Source organism: Rutilus rutilus (genome assembly GCF_951802725.1).
Source record: "Rutilus rutilus genome assembly, chromosome: 14".
Lineage (NCBI taxonomy): Eukaryota > Metazoa > Chordata > Actinopteri > Cypriniformes > Leuciscidae > Rutilus > Rutilus rutilus.
The window spans coordinates 11,311,007-11,333,108 of record NC_140219.1 but is presented as its reverse complement, the minus strand read 5'-3'; the positions used below and the strand labels follow the sequence as shown (position 1 = coordinate 11,333,108).

The 22,102-nt window shown below is 37.2% G+C and overlaps 3 protein-coding genes across 6 annotated transcripts; 2 read left to right on the top strand and 1 right to left on the bottom strand.

Annotated features, from left to right (window-relative positions):
• Window positions 1-368: 368 nt before the first annotated feature.
• Window positions 369-5,600, bottom strand: ints5 (integrator complex subunit 5). Of its 2 annotated transcripts, XM_084430698.1 has the most exons (3): window positions 5,503-5,600; window positions 5,256-5,343; window positions 369-3,693 (listed from the first exon to the last, which is right to left on the bottom strand). In XM_084430698.1, exons 2-3 carry the CDS (start codon window positions 5,330-5,332, stop codon window positions 663-665), a joined length of 3,108 nt encoding a protein of 1,035 aa, XP_084286824.1. In that variant the 5' UTR covers window positions 5,333-5,343; window positions 5,503-5,600; the 3' UTR covers window positions 369-662. The 2 variants fall into 2 exon arrangements, with proteins under 2 accessions (XP_084286824.1, XP_084286823.1); XM_084430697.1 differs by lacking the exon at window positions 5,503-5,600 and having other exon boundaries at window positions 375-3,693; window positions 5,256-5,473.
• LOC311303948 (phospholipase A and acyltransferase 3-like) lies at window positions 5,465-9,143 on the top strand. Of its 3 annotated transcripts, none has more exons than XM_084430700.1 (5): window positions 5,465-5,629; window positions 6,606-6,651; window positions 7,048-7,156; window positions 7,256-7,524; window positions 8,711-9,143. In XM_084430700.1, exons 2-5 carry the CDS (start codon window positions 6,637-6,639, stop codon window positions 8,822-8,824), a joined length of 507 nt encoding a protein of 168 aa, XP_084286826.1. In that variant the 5' UTR covers window positions 5,465-5,629; window positions 6,606-6,636; the 3' UTR covers window positions 8,825-9,143. The 3 variants fall into 3 exon arrangements, with proteins under 3 accessions (XP_084286826.1, XP_084286825.1, XP_084286827.1); XM_084430699.1 differs by having other exon boundaries at window positions 5,486-6,038; XM_084430701.1 differs by lacking the exon at window positions 5,465-5,629 and adding an exon at window positions 6,410-6,428.
• Window positions 9,144-13,841: 4,698 nt separating this feature from the next.
• rarres3l (retinoic acid receptor responder 3-like) lies at window positions 13,842-20,897 on the top strand. Its single transcript, XM_084429519.1, has 5 exons — window positions 13,842-14,002; window positions 14,452-14,485; window positions 15,479-15,587; window positions 15,734-16,002; window positions 20,111-20,897. Exons 2-5 carry the CDS (start codon window positions 14,471-14,473, stop codon window positions 20,228-20,230), a joined length of 513 nt encoding a protein of 170 aa, XP_084285645.1. The 5' UTR covers window positions 13,842-14,002; window positions 14,452-14,470; the 3' UTR covers window positions 20,231-20,897.
• Window positions 20,898-22,102: the final 1,205 nt, after the last annotated feature.

Genomic DNA, 22,102 nt, shown 5'->3' with positions numbered 1-22,102 from the left:
GAAAATTTTGACTAAGCCGCTCAATTCATATGGATTAGTTTACTCTTCATGAATTCTTTTTGAGCGTAAAAGTGTCAGATGTGTATCTAAAAATGGAGCGACAGAAAGCTCTCAGATTTCATCAAAAAGATCTTCATTTGTGTTCTGAAGATGAACGAAAGTCTTACAGGTTTGGAACGACATGAGGAATGACAGAATTTTCATTTTCGGGTTAACTATCCCTTTAATACTAGATAGATTTATTTGGTTTATGTGGCTTTTACTTTTTATTATATACCTATTACCTATACCTATTTTGGTATTTCAGTAAAAAAAATAATAATAATAACAGAGGAGGCATTTTTATACAGTTTCATTTTTTTATTTTTACTGGTTTCCACACAGCAACAAAAAGAAAATAGGGAATTGCAAAAACAGATTTTTTTCAGTGCTTAAAAAAAAAAAAAAAAAAAAAAAAAACCTCTACAGAAAGCTAGACAGGATACAAAAAGGATAAAAAGCTAGGCAAGGGAAAAAATCTGATCTGGTTAGCTCTTAAAATGTAGAAATATCACCGTCACACCCAAGTTAACACTATGTAGAAAAATATCTGAATACAAAAAAAAAGTCTGTGACTCTTGGAACCCGGGGTTTTAACACCATTTCTCATAATTTGACAGTCATCAAACTTGAAACCTCCAGCAAAGGTGCCCTAGTCGGTCAATGTTCTTATGCAGAACACTGTGGATGGGTGCAATATAGCGTGCAACATCACCATCCCGTGAAAAATCGCGAAAAAAAAGTCCTTGGTCAGCACAGAAGGTAAATTTCTGTGGCATTGGGCTGTTACCCCGCATGTACTCCCATACGCCCAAAAGCAGTAGCCTAACTTCAAAGGGTGAGAGGAGAGGGAAGACCTCATGGATGTTACTCAACACTGGTGGTAGTAGCTGGCCTTCGCCCATACATGATACAAGCAAACATGAGGTCTGAAGGGGCCAGGGGGAGTCTGACACTGCTGGTTCCCTTGATGCTTCCCAGTGAGCCAGTAAGGTGGAAAGTAGAGCCCTTAAAATGACAGAGCAGTAGCACAGAGCTGGACGTCCAGCTGCGACCACCCGGAGGAGGTGGAACAGCACAGGGTTACTTTCAAAGCAGCGACGAATGTGTATGTCTCGCTCAACTGTTGTTTTTGCATGTTCTTCTGGAGGCCAGGACAGTTCTCCATTTGCTACATCTGGGCAGATGTTCTCTACCAGGGTTACGGCAATTACCTTTGCAGCTTCAGCATTAATTGGGGGAAGTTCATCAGAAATGAGAGGTTCACTGGAAGGGAAGCAGCCATTACTGGTACCTACAGCAGAGCCATTTCTAGCATTGACAGTAGGGCTTCCTCCACCTGAACTACAGCACTGAACCATGACTGCAAGCAAAGTCTGCATATTCTGATTGATTCTATCTGGGTCTGGTTGTGAGGGAGTATACGGAGGTTTCAAACCCTTTCCAATTACTCCAGCGTGGAAAACGGACCACACATTACCAGAGAAGTTAACAGAAGTGCCAAATTTGCAGTTGACGTCCAATAGGGATATGCCCAAGTCTGGGACAAGGTTGGGTGACTGTGTGGTGTCATCACCTGGGTTTTCCTGCAGACCTCCAAACAAATCTCGGTTGCCTTTGTGCAGGGCTCCCTCCACCAGTTGTTGCAGCACAGCTTTTAGCGTCAAAGGAGAGTAGGCCGCAAGACGTGACAACAGTCTCATGGAGTAGCCCACTTCCTCTTCCCCAAACTTAAGGCTCTCACCTTGCAGTCGTAAACACACAAAGAAATGTGAAACTGCTGCTCTACATATCAGCAACAGATGAGCTGGAGAGCAAGCTCTGGGAAGCTGGCTGCACGAGAGCAGACGGACAGCTGCCTTGGAAACCATGTTGTCGCCATGAAGAAGCAATGGGCAGAAATCCTGAAGGTGTCTGGAAACGGCGACTCTGACTTGTGCAGCCATCGAGTGCATCGACTGAGCTGAACTCCCCGTTGTAGCCCCTCCATTTTTACGATCCTCCTCTTGACTCTGTACTGCAGTAGCCAAGTTGTTCAGGAGTTGAGCCAACTCTTTGTTGTCAAGGGTTTCAGTGTGGATCTGGGCAACACAGCGGGCTACTGTTGAGGGAAGCAACCCAGAAAGTGAAGTGGAAAGTGGAGTGTACAATTGTGAGGCTAGAGCGAGCTCCTCTGGGTTTCGGGCTTGAGTGAAGAGCTGACACAAAGCTTCAGTGGCCACGCTCGGGCCGCCATACACCGATAGCAGACACAGGAGCTGATGCAACCATAGGTGCCTCTTCCGCTCAAGCCGGAGAGTTTCAGCACACAGATCACCTATGTGTCCCTGGAGCTCCTCTAGAAATGGGATCACTTGTGGCATTGCTGAGGCAGCAGAGGACTGTGGGAAGGGTTCATCACCCTCTGGACGGTTGTGCACCAGCTTGTGAAGATGTAGTAGAAGCATTTGCAGTAAGCGGTCACAGGCTTCTCGAATACTATCATGGGGAGAGGGTGTAGGGCCTGATATAATCACTGAAGATGGTGTGGCAGTGTCCGCAAGAAACTTTAGCACCCTTGCTCCACCTGAAGGGCTTTGGCTTATGAGATGCACCGCTAGACCCAACATATTCTCGACTTCCTCCCGGGGCAAGGCCTGGAACTGAGCCTGGAGTTGAACTAGGACAGGCGGTCTGAGACTCTCCACCAGCTCTGCAGAAACGGCACCCAGGAGAGTAGGGGAAAGAGCAGCCAGTTGAAGCAAGAAAGGTACAGTGGCCCTACGAAGATGAGGGGAGTTCTCCCACCCGCCTGCCCCAGATGAATGCAGAGGTACAGTTTGAGGGGGTGGAGACAGACTATCCTGAAACATCCTGAGAAGCTCTTTCTTGATGCTATCGGAATGTCTGGAGGCCAAGTGCCCAAGGATACCAACCACTGAGCCTATTTTGGGGACTCTACAGCTCTTGTCTATTGCCTGCTGTTGGTTGACCTTCTCAGCAGAGGAATACCCATGTGCATAAAAGTCTTTGAGACCACAAGCCAGCACCCTGCTGATAATAGTGCCAGGAAAAGCTGAACCAATGTGAGCGACAACCCAGTCAAAATGAGGGGAGTGTTGGACAGAGGTATCCAGCAAGGCATCCACACAGGCATCGGGGCACCAGGCCAACATGGCTGCTAGACACTGCGAGTAGCACTCCATAAGTGAGCGAGTGGCTGCACACGACATCCAAAGCTGCAACAGCTCATTCAGGCTGGATGAGTGAGGAGCTGCTCGTCGTCCTGCATGCTTGCTGCTAAGCTGGCCAAGAAGGTCTACGGCCCATGTGGACACAAGGGGAGCCCAAGCTTTAGGACTAAGCTTGATAAATTCTGAGAGGACTGCATGAACTTCTTTAATAACATCCTCCAAATTGGATACACTGGTGCTGCCTCCTCCACTTGTACTGGTACCTCCATTTTCACCCTCCGCCTCCAAATCTTGAAGAAATGATGCAACATATTCATCATAAACTCCCCTTAGGTGCTCCAAGACAGCTCCACGGCAGGCTGGCACAGTTCGAAGGAGCCGTACTGCACAGCGGGCATGATCCCGAACACTGAGTTTCCGTCCCTGTGTCTGGTCGACGCCGCTGATGAAAGCTTTAATTTCTAAAGCCAGCTCTTGAGGACTGATGGAAAAGGGGGAAAAAAGGACAGTTGGTACAGAATTTTTTGCAATGAATTACATTTTTTAAACAGTTATGCACATATCTTTTTTTATCAAAAAAATTTCATATCAAATTTCTTTATACAGCTTATATTCATGTCAAACAGTAACAGCAATAAGACATGCTAGGCTATATTTTATCCAATACTACTTTAAAATCATGCCGTTTTATGACCATGTACTAATTGAGAAACATGGAATATTTGTACTTTCAAAAATTTATTCATAACATATTTTAAATGTTCTAATTATATAAAACTTATTAATTTAAATATTTTAATATCCTATAGCCAAAACAATGGTTTGAAATGTTTTACATTTGTGCTGTTTAATGAATTGTTTCATAACAGTTTTACATTTTAAAAGCCTTAAAAGCCTATAATAGGCTATTTTCCTTTCCTTTCCAACAAATCATATATAGTATGGCAACAGGCCATGGTTGAGGCATTATTGACACAAAACGTTTAATAAACTGTATCTTTTTTTTCTGGGCAATAATAATTCTGGGCTGTTTACAATATTAAATCAGAAATAACAGACATGCAATGACAGAAGGCAATAAATGGCACTACATCCAAAATGGACATGCAATTACCATAAGCATTTTCGAGTAGGTATGCCTAAACCTGTACTGACCTATTGGAGTGAAATTGCAAAAACGCCTGTAGGCTGTATAATTCACTATTTATACTTGGGTCATTGACAAATAAGGTTTTTAAAAGTGTAAAAAAATAGAATGGAGATATATTTGAAACCATTTTTTAGTTTACCTAGGTGTTAACAATAAGATTTTGTGGTTTGTACAATCAATTAACACTGTTTTTTGTCATTTTTTTACAAGATGGAAAAAATTTGTCACCAAAAAAGTCATTCGGTTTAACCACTGATTTGAAAGTTAAAAACTGATTTGACATTGATGTTGAGATAGTATAGAGTGTGTACCACAGAAGAAATATTAAATAAAATTATCACTGATCTCATAAATGTAATAATTTATTGGACTACTCTAAACACTCCAACATATTCAAGTAAAACATTGCACAGGGAAAGGAGAAAAGGGGAAATGTAAAAAAAAAGAGCCTTATCTGCTTTATATTTGTATTATTGTAGTTCCTTTAGTTATTAAAAACAATATTATTCCATTTAAATATTTACTATATCAGTTTTACCGAATGACCTTTTGATACTTCAAAATCTTTAAAATACCTTGATATGTAGTAAAATATAATTAAACCTTTTGGATTCAGTAAAGAGATCAAGTTGTACTACCTTACATACTTTGGATGTTATATATTTGTTTTTTTATTATTATTAAGACAAAAAAATGACCCGTCACGTCATTTACGACCCACTTACAGACGAGAATAAGAATGAACAAATTACCTTAATGACAGTAAAACGAGAACGATACGTTGTTCCAAACACAGATAACGCAGTTAAATGCAAACTGGAGTTCCTTCCATAAACTGAAGCATTATTGTATTAGTTAGTGGTAACCTGTATGACTATTATATTATTGCTCACCTGTAATTGTTTAGAGAAGTGTGGCAGTGAGACTTCTGCATGGCTGACATGGCATCCCCCTCGAATATCGCGGACATCGTTTTATATTCTTAAGCAAAATACACCATGAAAATATGTTATTTACATACAAAATAACAACTATAATGGCAAATTGTGAGTGAAAAGCGCAGCCGTTGCCACTTATAATCAACACCGTTTCAATAAACGATGCACCAAACAGTGTGAAACCTGGTGTAAACTCACTCACATTCTTTCGCCACATGGGAAATGACGTTTTGGTTACACATATCGCCCTCTGTCGTTTAGGAGAGCTCTTTTATCTGAAACTGCAGCCTCCGATATTGCAGGAATTTTGGCCTCAACACCGAGTAAAAGTGTGTTTTACAATGTTATGTTTGACTATGTTACGATTACAAAATTGTTAACACAGGCAGGGTCATTAGAAACTGGCTAACTAACTGTATAATCCTGGGTTATTTTGTTGGATGTTCAACGCTGTTGGTTAAAGTTTATTTATAAGGACAACAACATTGACCATTTGTGCCGTTATCACAACGGATGACGGACAAGTCGCCATCAAAACCCACTCACATCTTGCTTTTTTTTATTAATGTTTTTTTTTTTTTATCGTAAAATATAAAAACAGTCTAGAATAAAAAAAAATAAGGGCGTCCACTGAATGACTCCAGCACGCTGATTCGCTCCCAGTCACGCCGCGTGACTGAATAGCTCCCCATATAGTTATTTTTTACCTCAGGGGAACACACTGAAACATACGTCATTGTAAGTAACTGTTAACGTATAAATTTAATTCCTTATTTATTTAAGAATGTTATTATTTAATTATTTAATTAATGTTACGAAATGAAGAAGACTTGTTAATCAGTTACTAGTTTGTTGACCAATTAAAGTCTAACGTTACTTAATAAGTCTGTTTATTTCCGATGAAAATAGTAAATAGCCTAGCAGTAACGTTACTTTAAGAACAGCAAGATCACTATTTTTGCAAGACCTTAAGTCTAACGTTACTTGTCGAGTTGATCATTACAATCTGATGTTTATTTCCGATGCTCCAACTTATAATTACGTTAACGTTATATGCTTATTTATTTGTACTTAAATTATACGATCGCCTTGCCTTCATATTATTCAGCCTATGTGATTTAATTTCCAGTAGCTAAGTGTTTCTTTACGTTGGAATTTAATAGTCACAAATGTGCTGCCCTCTCAAGTCATTTTATAACGTTAAACGACATCCGTAAATTCAACAGTCAAGAGTCACTTAATTCTGATCAGATCCTCGGGTGGTGGAAACATTGTCTAAATGTCGTTGTTATATTTTTCCCATAGGAGTTAAAACAACAAGTTTGTTGAGGTTGCCATGGAATCGACAAAGGTAAGATCGGCTAAAGCGGTCTTTTAACTGAAACAACCTTAACATGAATTAAATGTAAAATTAAATAGCAAATGGATTATTTCGGTGCTTTTTTATTGATGAAATGCTTATAAATGTATGTTTATTTCTCAAGGTGGGTTACAGAGGAATTTTATTAAAGCAACAGAGTATTAAAAACTGTATAACAAAATGAAAATGAAAGTGCACGCTAACTTACCTCTCTGAAACAAGCAAGTCTTTGTGCAGATAACCTACAAAGTTAACAAAACCTTTTATCTATTCACAAGTGCAGTGGTATTGAGTTATTTTAGTTATACAGTGTGAGATCATTTTGTTGACAAGTTAAGTGGTTCTATTAAAATGTAACACAATATTACGCCTGATGTTTTCTCTTAGTATGATAAGAAGCCGGAGCCTGGAGACCTCATTGAAATCTTCCGAGGCACATATCAGCACTGGGCTATTTATGTTGGCGATGGTTTTGTGATCCACCTGGCACCACCCTGTGGGTTATTTACATGCTTTACATGCTGCCTATTGAGTTGATCTTGAATTGAATTTTTTTTTTTTTTTTTTGCTTGCTTTTCCATTTCTTTCTCTATAGCTGAGCATGCTCAAGCTGGAGCATACAGTATGATGTCAGTACTACATGAGAAAGCCACAGTGAAGAAAGAAGAACTTTATAAAGTAGTTGGCAATGATGAATACCATATCAACAACCTTCTGGATAAGGAATATGAGCCACGTCCCATACATGCTATTCTACGGGATGCATATGGTCTTTTGGGTCGAGAACTTCCATATAGTGTTTTTACTTGGAACTGTGAGCACTTTGTTACGGAGCTAAGATACGGAAAGGCACAGTCTCGTCAGGTACGATTAGTTGACATGTTGAGATAATTCACACAAATAATAGTGTAACTGTATGTTAGTGAATTAATGTACTCCGTGTGCTTGAAAGTTTGTGAAGCATTTAGAATTTTCTATATTTCTCCATAATTATGACCCAAAAATCATCAGATTTTCACACTGAAGGTAGACAAAGAGAACCAATCAAACAAATGAGACAAAAATATTATACTTGGTAATTTATGTATTCAAGAAAGTGATCAAATATTACTTATCCGTGAGTGGCAAAGGTAGTCTATGTGAACCTCTAGGAATAGCCTAGCAGTTAATTTTTCACTCGATGGGATGACAATCAGGTGTTAGTGAGTGTCCTGTTTTATTTAAAGAACAAAGTCTGATCTTCACAACACGTGTTTGTGGAAGTGTATCATGGCACAAACAAAGGAGATTTCGGAGGACCTCAGAAAAAGATTTCTTGTTGCTCATCAAGCTGAGGTTAGAAAAAAATCGTCACAATCCACAGGGTCACACCAGATATAAACGCACTCACAGATATTTAATACTGAATAATTTTTTCTCAGTAAATAAATACATATTTTCATCTCATTTGTTTGATTGGGTTCTCTGATGATGTTGGGGGTCATATTTATGCAGAAATAAAGAAAATTCTAAAAGGTTCACAAACTTTTAAAGGGATACTCCACTTTAAAATGAAAATTCTGTCATCATATATACTCACCCTCATGTTGTTTCAATCCTTTATGAATTTCTTTCTTCTGCTGAACAGAAAGGAAGATATTTAGAAGAATGTCAGTAACCAGACAGTTTCTGGTCTCATTGACTTCCATAGTATATTTTTTTCCTACTATGGAAGTCAATGAGACTAGAAACTGTCTGGTTACTGACATTCTTCTAAATATCTTCCTTTCTGTTCTGCAGAAGAAAGAAATTCATAAAGGATTGAAACAACATGATGACAGAATTTTCATTTTAAAGTGGAGTATCCCTTTAAGCACCACTAAATATGTCAAATTTTAAAAAAATCACAGGATTACAGGACTGTATTATGGTAAAATTATTGACATTAATTGATTTATTATTAAAATACATTAAATATGATTTGGATTATGGTCACACAAGCTCTGTCTGCAGTTTTCAGGAACTTATCACACAATAAATTAATATAGATACTTTCTGTTTATTCGTATAGGTGCGACAAGCGGTGGAGATTGGTGGTGCTGCAGTGGCTGGCTTTGGAATTATTGCTGCTGTTGCTGCTTTTGCTTATTTTGGTTCAAAAAACAAAGAAAAGCAGAAACACTGAGTCTTGGGAAATGAAGAACTGAAAGCACAATTGCGGAGGTCTTTTGGAAGTCAGTAAATTATTTAATGCATCTGATAGAAATAATTAAATTTAATGTAATTACTTGGCAGGCATAGTTGTATGAGCACAATGTAAAGAACAATGTGTGATGTTGTTTGGTAACTCAATAATAGTGCATTTTGTTTTTGATAATTTAGTTTCCTGATGAACTTTCAAGCACTTTTATGATATAATCCAAATGCAAAATATTTGACCAAATTAATCTTCAAACAAACTGCTGTGTTGCTATTTTTGTGCCAATAAATATTTGACCAAACATTTTTCGTTGTGTAGGCTAATTCTTTTTCAAATTGTGTGGTTTCATAAGACTCTTATTCTATTATTGTTCATATCAAGGTAGATTTTTTTGTGCATGTGTATACAGAAATTACAGAAACCAACCCCCAATGAAAATTTTGCACCAGCTCTCATAAACATAATCACTGATTAACCAGAAAAACTGCAAACTAGCACAGACAATCAGCTTCAATTCAAAAAGGCTGAAACGAATCATTTCAGAACATATGAAGAGTTCAGATGCAGAAGCCTCTAAGTGCCATCTGAAATTTTCTTCTTGAATGATCATTTTTATCAAGCTTGTATATTTAAGTTCAGTAATTTCACTTAAATAGCAATGAAAATTACCTATTAATTATCATTTAAGTGAAATTACTGAACTTAAATATACGAGCTTGATAAAAAATTATCATTCAAGAAGAAAATTTCAGATGGCACTTAGAGGCTTTTGCATCTGAACTCTTCATGGTTGCCCTACAAATAAAGCTGATCCATCAGTTTGACTGCATGAGCTGTCAATTTTCCTTAATGATTTATTTTCAGACATCATAAGAATAACGTTATACTTGGTAATGTGACAAGATATAACAAGAATATCTATGGCAAGAGCTCTTTTGAGTCGCTGCTTTCTTTTCCTCGTGATTATTTTCTTTTCTCCCTTTGCAATCCGCAGTAAATGTATGAAAAGGACAACATATAGGCTACTGCACATTTGTGGTCTGTTCTCCCGAATTTAATTTACGATACATTCCATTAATAATTCACTGGAATGCACGAAGAATCTCGTTATTCTCCTCAAATCCTCCGAGAGAGGCCAAGCGCAAATGCTGGCAGTGGCAGGTCGTAGCGGCACTTCCGGTGGCATCGCTAGATGCCGTGGCAGCTGCCACAGGTTTGTTTTCACAGGCAAATTCCTATTAGACATTCTCTGGGCAAATGCAATTTATAATCTGTCAAAATGACGGAAATCACTTTGAAATAGTATCACGTAATGCTGAAGTTAATGAAAATGTTTGATTAAGGCAACATAAGTTACATAATACAGATATATATTACTACAGTGATATTTAAACCGTCCTTTATTGCTGTGGAAAGACTCGCGCTTTTGGGGTTATATTGGTCTGTTGAAACTGAAGTACCTTGTTGATGCTTTTACACTTAAATTTCCTTTTAATGTTCGATGGTTTAAGGGTGAGTAGATTCATGTCATCTCATTGTGACACTTTTTTTAACGTATTGCGTTTATAAAGGGAGCCTTTTCACTGACTGTTTACAGCTTAACGAAAGTTACACCCATAAGTCGCGCAAAGCGTCATGGGTGTCAAGCGGGGTCGACCCATCCTCTTCCTTCCCCACTATTGAACATTGCTACAATATGTTTTGAGGTGTGGCGGTATGAATGTGCATTGTTTACAGGAATGCGCTTACAATAGAAATCTGAAGCAATGCAAAAATAAACTTTAAAAGTTTCACAGTTTTACTCCTTTGAAATGGGCAAAACGATTACACAACATTATGCTGATTTATAAGATGGTAAATGCTGACATAATTAGTGGTGTGTGCATGTGTGTCAACTCAAGTCCATGTAATGTCTTGCCAGCAGCCATATCACCCTGTAGCCCAAGACTGGTTCCTGAAGTTAAGCAGGGTTTAGTGTGGTCAGTACCTGAATGGGAGACCTTCTGGGAAAACTGTTGCTGTTGGAAGAGGTGTTAGTGAGGCCAGCAGGAGGTGCTCAACTTGTGGTCTGTCTGGGTCCTTACGCCCCAGTATAGTGACAGGGACATTATACTGTCAAAGACCACCGTCTGTCGAATGAGACATTAAACCGAAGTCCTGACTCTCCGTGGACATTTAAAATCCCAGGATGTCCTTCGGAAAAAGTAGGGGTTTAACCCCGGCATCCTGGCCAAATTTGCCCATTGGCCTCTGTCCATCATGGCCTCCTAATCATCCCCATATACTGATTGGCTTCATCTCCTCTCCACCAATAAGCTGGTGTGTTTGAACACCAAGCTTGGATTTGGCCAGGTTCTGACTATAAACAGGAGTCTTCTCAAAACATCAAGATAATACGTTCTTTCTCTCAAGGAGAGGACACTTTAATCAAACTGGAAAATAAGGCTTTAACAAAGAAATGGTCACTCAAACTATTGGTTCCAATGTGTCACCCATGTGACCTACTTATGTTAGGGTATCCCAGAAAAACAGATGTATGTATATTGACACATGTTAAAGAAGTCCATATTCATTTCTGGAAGCTGGGCTAAATGAGCAAGCACTGTTACTGCATTCCTGGCATTTGAGCCAGACCCTCAGTCACCTCTCAGACATCAAATACAGACATTAGAGAATACACGAAAAGAACATTTCAGTAATCTCACTGCAATAACTTCTATAACAAAGTAAAATCTCATAAGCCTAGAGAAGTCATTCAACTCATTTGATATTTAGAAGGAAAATATTGATTAATACCTTGATTATAATCACTCATTACATAAACATTGATGTAATGTTTATTATGTGTATTATGTAATGAATACTCATTGCATATACATTGAAGTAGCAGTGGATTCCAGAATCCACCCCTTCAATATAAATAAAGGGGACTTGACTTGCTTGACAACAATCATGGGTCAAGCTAGCTGAGAAGGATACAAAAGGCTGTTTTTCGGTTTTGACATATTAGTTTTAAAACCAGCAGAACTTGCTATTGTCACCATGGCATCAATCAAGGTAAACATTTTTTAGACAGACTTGAAAACAATACACTGAAATGTACCATTAAATAGTAAATGGGTAAAAATAAGAATTTTATGCTGTTATACTGATGATGGGTTTTTTATGTTGTTTTTTTTTTTTTGTTACCTTATATTGACAAGGCCAATGTCTGGCTTGACTAATTCTCTATGGAAATAGTTTTAAATATTATCTAATGATCTAATATTACTTTCCATTTTTTGATGAGAAGCTGGAATGTGGAGATCTCCTGAGTAAGCAATGGGCATTATGTATATGTTGGTAATGGTGATGTGGTTCACATAGTACAACATGAGTTCATTACAAACATAATACATTATACAAAGGTGATTAAATAACCAAAGTTGCATGGTATATATATATATATATGTGTGTGTGTGTGTGTGTGTGTGTGTGTGTGTGTGTGTGTGTGTGTGTGTGTGTGTGTATTTGCATTTTAAGAATGATTTCATAGTGCAGTAAAAAACTTGTAGTTTTGTATGTTATGTTAAGCTAATGTTTAAGGTGTTGTTTCAGTTTTGTGTGATGTTTTGTCTTTCTCTGTATACTCTCTGTTTATAGTCATTGTTTGTGTGAAAAGGCCACATGCTTTACAGTTAATTTCTGGCAATAAAATGTAAGCTTTTCGCCTATGGTTTTATTATTATACAAAAAGATTGAGCATTTTAAATATAGGGTAAGAAAATGTTCTCTGCTTTTCTATTTCCCCATAGCTGCAACTGGTCAAGCCATAGTGAAAAGAGAAACTTATGGATGTAGCTGGTGTTCATGGCTCAATGTTCATAACTATTTAGATTGCACGTATATACCTCACCTTGTCAATGGAATCATAAATGAAGCATTAAACCATGTGTAAAGTCCATATCAGTTGTTAACATAGAATATGCAACTTAGATGTAACTCAGATAGACATGTGTTTTGTATTAGTAATGTATTAGGTTTACTCCATGTTAATCAATGAGTTATTTCGAAACCACAGGAATACAGAGCTGTATTATGGTCAATTATTTGACATTATTTTCTCTCCCTTTGCATAGGCGCTAAAAGCAGTTATTGGATTCATTCTTAGTAGTACTTTTTTTAAATGACTCTTGGACTATGAAAGCAGCATTGTTCAAGAAAAGAGAAAGGCATCACAAAAGGCAGCAAATTGTTGGACTTGTCATCCAGAGATTACTGTAGATTATGTGTCAAGCCATTGTACTTGTGATAAAGATAGGGACAGAGTCCAGTCACTGTCACAACATACAGAAATTTCAGCTGAGCATAGAAATTTGAAGTTTACAGACGATAATTAGTAATAAACTCCTTGATATTTAGAAATTATGACCACTGAATAATAAATAAATGTTGTATTGGATAAAAACAAACTTTCTTCTCGTTTCTGCTTTTCTTAAACCTGAGGGAGCCAGAGACAGTGTGGTTATTTGGGATGTAGCCTATATATTTTCTCTAACTGAAAACACAAGAATAAATATGCATTTTAAAATGCTACCAAAAAGTATTGTGATTCTGTGATTCTCAAAATATTTGGTACCTGGTAGATCATTTTTATTCAATTATTTACAGTCCTCTGCAATGCTATCCAGATCTCATGAAGCCCTACAGTGCACTGGGACCAGAATGCTGCTCAGTTGATTCTCAGTTTAATACAGGAAAACAAAGGATATTTATACTACTATATAATAAGACAATATCTGTCAGCTACAAGGAAAACGTCATTTTGGATACACATATCGCCCTCTGCGGTTTAGGAGAGTTGTTATTGTCAAAATATCCAATATACCTTGACAACAAGGTGTTAGACGTTTGTTAGATGTTATGAAACGTACAAAAGCAGTATTCCTGATAACGTTTCTTTTTTTAAGTCAGTAAAATTGTAGATAGCCATTATTATAAGTAAAACCATCAAGATCCCTTTAAGGGCGTCATGATGCCTAAGCTGAATCACCATCACGCTGATTGGTCGAATTCGCTCTGTCAACAATCACATCATCAGCTGATGAATAGCCTAGTCTCTGATGTTATTTTTGACTTCAGACACAAATACACGGATTGGGGCTCATTGAAACATACATAACTGTAAGTATGATTTCTTAATTATTTAAGTGTTTCTTACGCACTCGAGTACGGAATGAAGATCGTGTTCAAAGCATGGATCGTAGAGAGCAAGCTGTTTGTTTATTGTTTGTTTGGTACTTGTCGAGTCGAGTTGTTCATACAATGTGATGTTTTATTCCCGATGTTCCAACTTTTTATTTTTTTTATTTTTTTGTGTATGATCAGCTTCATATTCACGTAGGCTACATTGGCTATACTATGAATACATCCCCAGAACGTTCTTTTACGTAACGTTAACTGTTAGCGGGTTATTGTCGCAAATTTGCTGCCCTCTCAAGCAATTGTATGGGCAAATAAACGAAGTGCATAAATTCAACGGTAAAGTGTTCTTGTTATTGGATCACCAAACACTGATATTAGCACCTGATGGAAACAGGATTTAAAATGTATTTGTTGTGTGTTTCTCATAGGATTAGAGTATACGTTGCCATGGCTCCGACAAAGGTACAACTTTTTCTCTTTTTTTTTTTTTTTTTTTTTGCAATAATCCACAACAAACGAAAGGAATGAAATGTACATTAACATTAAAAAGCAACATCATAGTAGCGCTGTTATTGATGATGACGTAGTTTGATACTATGGCACAGTTTGGTAATTATGTGTGCTTATTGCTCAAGGTCTGTTACAGTGGAATGTTTTCTAAAGCAACAGAATTAAGAGCTAGATACATTTCTGAAACAAGAAGTGCTTTGACACATTTTAGGAGAAGTTAACAAAACCGCAGCAAGGACACTTTCACTTTCTTTTCTTTTTTTATCTCTTCAATCACAAGTGGGAAACACTTTATTTTAATGGTCCCTTTTAAACATCCTGTTGACTAGAAGTAACTTTGCAAGGGCGTTAGGCTGAACAATTTCTGTTATATTTAGAGATTTGATTATGTAGGCTACCTTGTTTGTATGTGTTGTGGAAGCATGATAATAATAAATTAAATTAAAAAAACTAGACTGTCGAATAGACTAAAAAATAGGTTGAACCCGGTGCATTTGCGAGCATCTTAGACCTACGTCATCACAAACGTGCACGGCGCATGATAGAAAACAGAACGCTGGTCAATATATATATATATATATATATATACAATATATATATATATATATATATATATATATATATATATACGTAATTTCGGGTTCGGCACCTCGGACATCTGTCACATTAGCAATATTTCATGTAAAAACGCCCTTATTCTAACCCTAACCCGCTCGGACCGCAGCAAACGATCCCAGTGTGAAAGCACCCTAATACTAATGAGAGTTAGTTATGTAGTCATCATAACGTTACTTATAGTCAACATAATGCTTTAAAGGGACCATCAAAATAAAGTGAAACCCATAAGTGCAATATTTGAGTTTAAAAACAATATAACATATTATTGACAAGATAAGTGGTTCTATCAAAATGTAACACAATATTACGCCTGATGTTTTCTCTTAGTATGATAAGAAGCCGGAGCCTGGAGACCTCATTGAAATCTTCCGAGGCACATATCAGCACTGGGCTATTTATGTTGGCGATGGTTTTGTGATCCACCTGGCACCACCCTGTGGGTTATTTGCATGCTTTACATGCCGCCTATTGAGTTGATCTTGAATTGAATCTAAAACATTCCATTTAAGTGACAACTTTTTAAACATGTAAAGGCTGCGCATTTTATATTTTGTTTTTACTTTTCCATTTCTTTCTCTATAGCTGAGCATGCTCAAGCTGGGGCCTACAGTATGATGTCAGTACTGTGTGACAAAGCCAAAGTGAAGAAAGAAGAACTGTATGAAGTAGTTGGCAATGACGAATACTGTATCAACAACCTTCTGGATGACAAATACGAGCCACGTCCCATTTGCGCTATTCTACGGGACGCAGAAGCTTTTTTGGGTCAAGAACTTCCATATTGTGTCTTTAGAGGGAACTGTGAGCACTTTGCTACGGAGTTGAGATACGGAAAGCCACATTCCCGCCAGGTACAGTTTGAACATTCATATAATTCATAGATGTATGAATTGTAGTGCCTCATTAAGTTCTCTAAAATTTGCAGACTGAGGCCGTTGCTTTGGTCAGTTACCATTTTATTCACATTTGAGCTTTTCAATAGTAAACCTACATATTCACACTCAGTGTTGCTCCATAATACTGAAGTGATTTTACTATGATTACAGAGAGAAGCAAGCACGCAACAGTGCTAGCTAGTAACTGATTACATGTAATCTGGATTATGTAATCAGGTTTAAAAAATTAAGTACATGTAATTAGGTTATATTACGTTTTAAAATGCCCGTAATCAGACTACAGTTACTTTTTTGATTACATGTTATTCTCACAATGGCAGTCAATTATTCATGATTCATTGATTCTCTCCCAACTACTACTTTTTTTATCTTTTACATATTCCTTTCTAAAAAAGTCTACTGCTTCTATACATTCAGAAGTTCTTCCAGGTTCGTGGAATCGCTCGCACACACAGACTAGCCACTAGTCATGTGACCACTGAGGCCACATTTACACATAGCCGGGTATTTAGAGAAACGAATATTTCTCCCCCTCCGTTTTCAAAAATAACATCGTGCACACAACCAGAGCCCGTCTACGGAGAGCCTTGGCACTTCCTATTAGCCCCATTGTATCGATCTTGGTTGCAGTTCCATTAGAATTCCACTGGAGGTGATCGCGGGCGAGTGCAGACTGAATGGGAGTCTATGGGGCTAGACGGCTAAATGTGTCTCTTTCACCCGATTCCTGTTGAGAAATCTCAGATTTTATTGTAAGTTTTGCAAGTTCAACATGGGTTATAGGTCGAAAGTTGAATGAACGAGTACTTATTTCTTTTCGATTTCTTACAGGTTGAGTTGTTGTTGCCCATAACACGCTAGCATTCTGCTAATGACGTCAGCATTCTGACGTCATTGACATTTTAAAAGACTTTTTAAACCAAATAAGTGACTCTAAAAAATCTAACACCCAGAAATGTGTAATTTCGTTGCCTCTCCTTTCGAATACAACATTCAAATTACTAGACAAAAAAATTATATCCTGAGAAAAGTGGATTTTGAGGGTTTTTCGCCATAGACCTCCATTCATTCTGCACTCGCCTGCGAGCGCCCCCGCATGGACAGAGACGTGTTACTGCAGCCAGTCCAGAAACCGGAAGTAAGCAGAGAGTGCCAATTCTCTTCCTATTAGACATTCTCTGACACAACGGCTGTGTCCAAATTCAGGGTCTACATCCTTCGGAGTACTCATTTGAAGGATGTTACGTCACAGCGCCGCGACGAAGGCTGTCCAAATTCGTAGGATCCTTCAAATGCGGCCCACAAATACGTCCTCCTTTTCCCCGAATTGGAAGGATGGGTGTGGTGGATCCTTTCCCGTCCTACCTATCCCATAATTCTTTGCAGCAGAGCGTAATGGCGGACGAAGCGAGCGTTAGCGGAGTGGGAGAGGAGTATATGCTTTTCGATGTAGGCTAAGTTTTTTAAAAACTGGCTTTTCAAAAAAAAAAAACAAAAAAAAAATTCAGTGGTTGAAATTTTTTATTTTTATTTTTTTTAATAAGGAATGGCCAAAGCTCAGGCTTGTCATGTATTTGGCTTTTCATTCTTGGATAAGAATTGTGAACACCCCCATACTGAGATATAATTTAATTTTCACATTAAATTAAATAAAGTTTTCTTATTGTGGGAAAAGCATATTCTATCATTGACCCGATTTTAGCAATAACAAAGATAACTGATGGATCCTTTATGGTAATACATATGATATGGTACAACTACAGTGCAATGCAAATAGTAAATATAAGATAAAGTGAGAGGTAGGCTAATAGTAAATAGTTTAGTCAATAAAATAAACAAACAGTATACAGCAAATAAAATAGTAATGAAAAGTATAATTATATAATAGATCATAAGTACTAATATAATAATAATAATAATAATATATTGATAATAGCATATAGTTTATGTATAATACTATAATAATAGCAATAGAATATGAAATATCAATTACAGAATATAGACAATAAAAAATAAGTTAAATAGTTACTATGAAGAGTAAAATAATTTAACAGCATAACTATAATAGATTGATAATCGCAAGTGGTATATTATTATAATAACAATAATAAATAATGTAAATTTATACATTTTAACATATTACATAGGCTATATAAAATAAAATGACGCAACCCATGTCTCTTTTTGTTAAATTTCAGTTTTTAAAAGGTATAAGAAGCTACAAGTCAAGAAATAAAGTAAACGATTCAGTCAAACATACAGCAGGCTACACCGTTAAAGTTAAATAAGCCTAAATATATAAAGTTATGAAACTTCACTTTGCCCTCAGCCACAACAATCTGCCAAGGAACAAATTATAGATTAATTAAACCAAAGATCGCCCGTTAGATATACACAAGACGAATTCTCACTAGACTGACAGCGGCGAACGTCAGAACGGCACAAGCCGAGGCAAGGCTGCTCTCGGCGGGGTACATGAGCGCTGAGCGCCCGGTGATCCCTGGATCTCACAACTCCGAAACCGTCAGATAACATTTTTAAAATGGCGCTCTCTTTATAAATAAACCACAGATTTGAGCTTTAAACAACTACATTGTCGACTGAAAAACTCTTAAAACTACATTTCGTGACACAGTAACATTAGTATTTTTAAATTTCGCGGCCTTTTCTCCTCTGAAAATATGTGAAAGAAGGGTAGGCTGTCCAAATTCACAAACACCGACTTCCGGGCTTTGCGGTCGTCGGAGGACCCCTCCTCCTTCAACCGGGTAGGAAGGATCCTAAGGAGGATGCAGACCCTGAATTTGGACACAGCCAACATCGTTTTCAAAAAAGTTGTCGTTTACATCAACCCGCATAAATACGCCGTCGAGCAACATCATAATTATGCCAAACCTATGGGCGGCAGTGTAGGGAGAAGGATAAAGCCATGCAAGCCAATCAGAATCCTCAAAATCGACAACAACGAATAGCACGAGCGACTTCCAGTTCCTTTCAAAACAACAGACATGGCGCGAGATTCGTTTGTGTGGACAGACAGCGAAGCAAATGCAAACAGGCCAAAAACGTTTGCACAAAAGTAAAAATGAGTACCACCTTAACAGCATCCATGATCAAATAGTAGCCAAACAAACTCTAAACATAGGGCGCTCACATGACGTAAGCATTTTCTGGCGCATAATGTGACGTTTGAGAACCTAAAACCCCGTTTCTCCCAGTTGACACGGCAACACATAACCGGCGTTTTCAGAAATCTCCACTTTGGCCGGAGTTTTTATAAATAATCGTTTTCTTGGATAAAAACGGCGTTTTCGTGTAAATGACAGGGCAAAACGCAGGGAAATATCTGCGTTTTCCCATCGTGTAAACGGGGCGTGAGACACACAGCATTTGATCACTGAAATCATTTCCATTTTAAGAAGCGTTTCTCAGCATTGCAACATTGCATATCTAATAAACTCCTGATGAACACAATTATTATCTGAATTATCACAGCGAGTCATTTAACCACGCATTACTGCCTTTGGAAGGCTTTTGTCTTTCAAACACATTAAAATGTACAAATTTGCATTGTTTGATTTATTTTAATTTAAAATTGGTATGATTTAATTACTAAACAGCTTTTCATTATACTGCGCAAAGTCTGTTTTGTTGCGTTAAACTTAGCAATAAACAGTTGAAATTGCACTATAAACACAATATTTTAAAGAAGGATTTCATTAAACAAATAAAGGAGTGAAAAATTATTCGCCCTCTGCTTTGAAACAGACATCTGTTGGGCTGTTATCTGTAAAAATGCACATTCAGCACGTGACAACTTCTTAGGCAAATAAGACTGGGGGAGTTAGTAAGTCTGATTGGATTTATTTATTTATTTACTTAATAAAAATTCTACATTTATTAAAATACCTACATTATATGCATATTTACTTTTGAGTTGAGCCCCGCATACTACGCCATGATGTTTTATGGTAAAATATTTAATGTTGATTTAGGCAACAGTGATTGGCACTTAGCTTATCATACCGTGAACTAAATAAATGCTTTCTGTCCATTCTAATAGGTGCGTAAAGCGGTGGAGATTGGTGTTGGAGTTGGACTCGTTGCAGCGCTTAGCTTTGGTGTTCTTGCTGTGGCTTCAGCCTTTCTTGGTTCAAAAGACAAAGAGAAGCAAAAACAGTAAGGACTGAGAAATGCAGAAGTGAAAAGTGCAATTTTCTTTGATAGGCCTTCGAGGCCTTTGATATTTCAAGTCAGTAAATGTCTATTGCATTTGATGTAAATAATGAAAACACTTTGGCCCGTTTTCACAGACAGGGCTTACACTAAGCCAAGATTAGACCATAGATCAATTAGGACATTTAAGTAATTTTTATAAACATGCTTAGAAAAAAACATTACCGATGTGCATCTTAAAACTAAAAAGGCACTGATATATTTTTAAGATCAGTCAGTGCAAGTTTATTTCAGTGGAAACAGCTCAGACTTACATTTTAGTCTAGGACTAGTCTTAAGCCCTGTCTGTGAAACCAGGGGTTAATGTAATAACTTGGCAGACTTAGTTTTGTGAGCACAACTTAAAATATTCACAAACCAAACATAAGACAACTAAACAAAATTCCACCTGTTCTGTTTGATAACAATAGTGTATTTCCCAACTGATAAATCTAAAATACCTTAAACTATAACCTTATATATATAAAAGTGATTCTTTTTTCTACTGGTTTCCTAATGATTTTTCCAGCACTTTATCTGTATATTCAAAATGGCAAGCTAACTATTTGAACAAATCTATCCTAAAACAAACTGCCATATTTATATTTTTGTGCCATTAAAGATTTGACTCTATATACTAGGTGTTTGTGTGTTTGTTTATTTTTACATTTTGTGGTGTTCTATACCAGCATATCTGAGTGAAAAATATGCTATTAATCAAATCATTTCTGTACTTTCATGGTGCAAATCACAATTTACATTGGAGGTTTCTGTGTTGCTGGCCTGAATTTCATCCGCTCAGTGAGACCTTTGTTACCATTTCCTGGCAAATACCAAATTCTTGCAACAACTCAGCAGTGTGAGGCAATTGAACAACCCACATCAGTGACATCATTATTTGTTGAATATCTCAGTCCAATGGAACAAATTAAAGGGATAGTTCACGAAAATTCTGTCATCATTTACTCGCCCTCGAGATGTTTCAACCTGTATGAATTTCTTTCTTCTGCTAAACATAAAAGATGATGTTTTGAAGAATAATGGGTTACCAGTCGATGGGCCCCATTGACGTACTTCAAAATATCTTATTTTGTGTTCAGCAGAAGAAAGAAATTCATACAGGTTTGGAACATCTTGAAAGAAAAACTTTTGGGTGAACTAATCCATTAATGACTAAAATCATATAAAAAAGGATTTTTAGGAATAATTTTTAAGATAGAAAAGATTTAAACAAAATTTAGCCAATTAAATATCGGTTGAAGCTAAGGACAACATTTTTTTTCTAACTCTGGGAATTATTATTTAAATTCCTTTATTTCCAGATTTGACATGACTAGAAAATATGAATTGAACCAAATATGTAATCTAACACTTTCCCCCCACCACTGCAGAGTCACTGCAAAATCTTAAAGGGATACTCCACTTTTTTTTGGAAATAGGCTCATTTTACAACTCAAACAGACTTAAACAGTTGAGTTTTACTGTTTTCGAATCCATTCGAGTGAGTCCAGCAGGCATAATGATATGACGCAGCGCCTGAAAATAGTCTCCAGCTCGGTAACTTCCAGCGTGACCGGGACTAAGTTTGTCTAACCTATTAGACCTATTTTCAGGCGCTGCGTCATATCATTACGCCTGCTGGACTCATGATACGGCAGCAAAGTTTCTTGATTATTACGCAGGAATGAGAGTATAGTTCCTAGCCATATCAGCCTAGAAAATCGCAACTTTACATTTTCCGTCGGTCTTAGTACACGATGTAACTACAGAAGAGTCAAGTTTTAAATAGGAAAAATATTGAAACTCTTTGGTCATTTTTTTGAGAGAGATGCTAATGGTC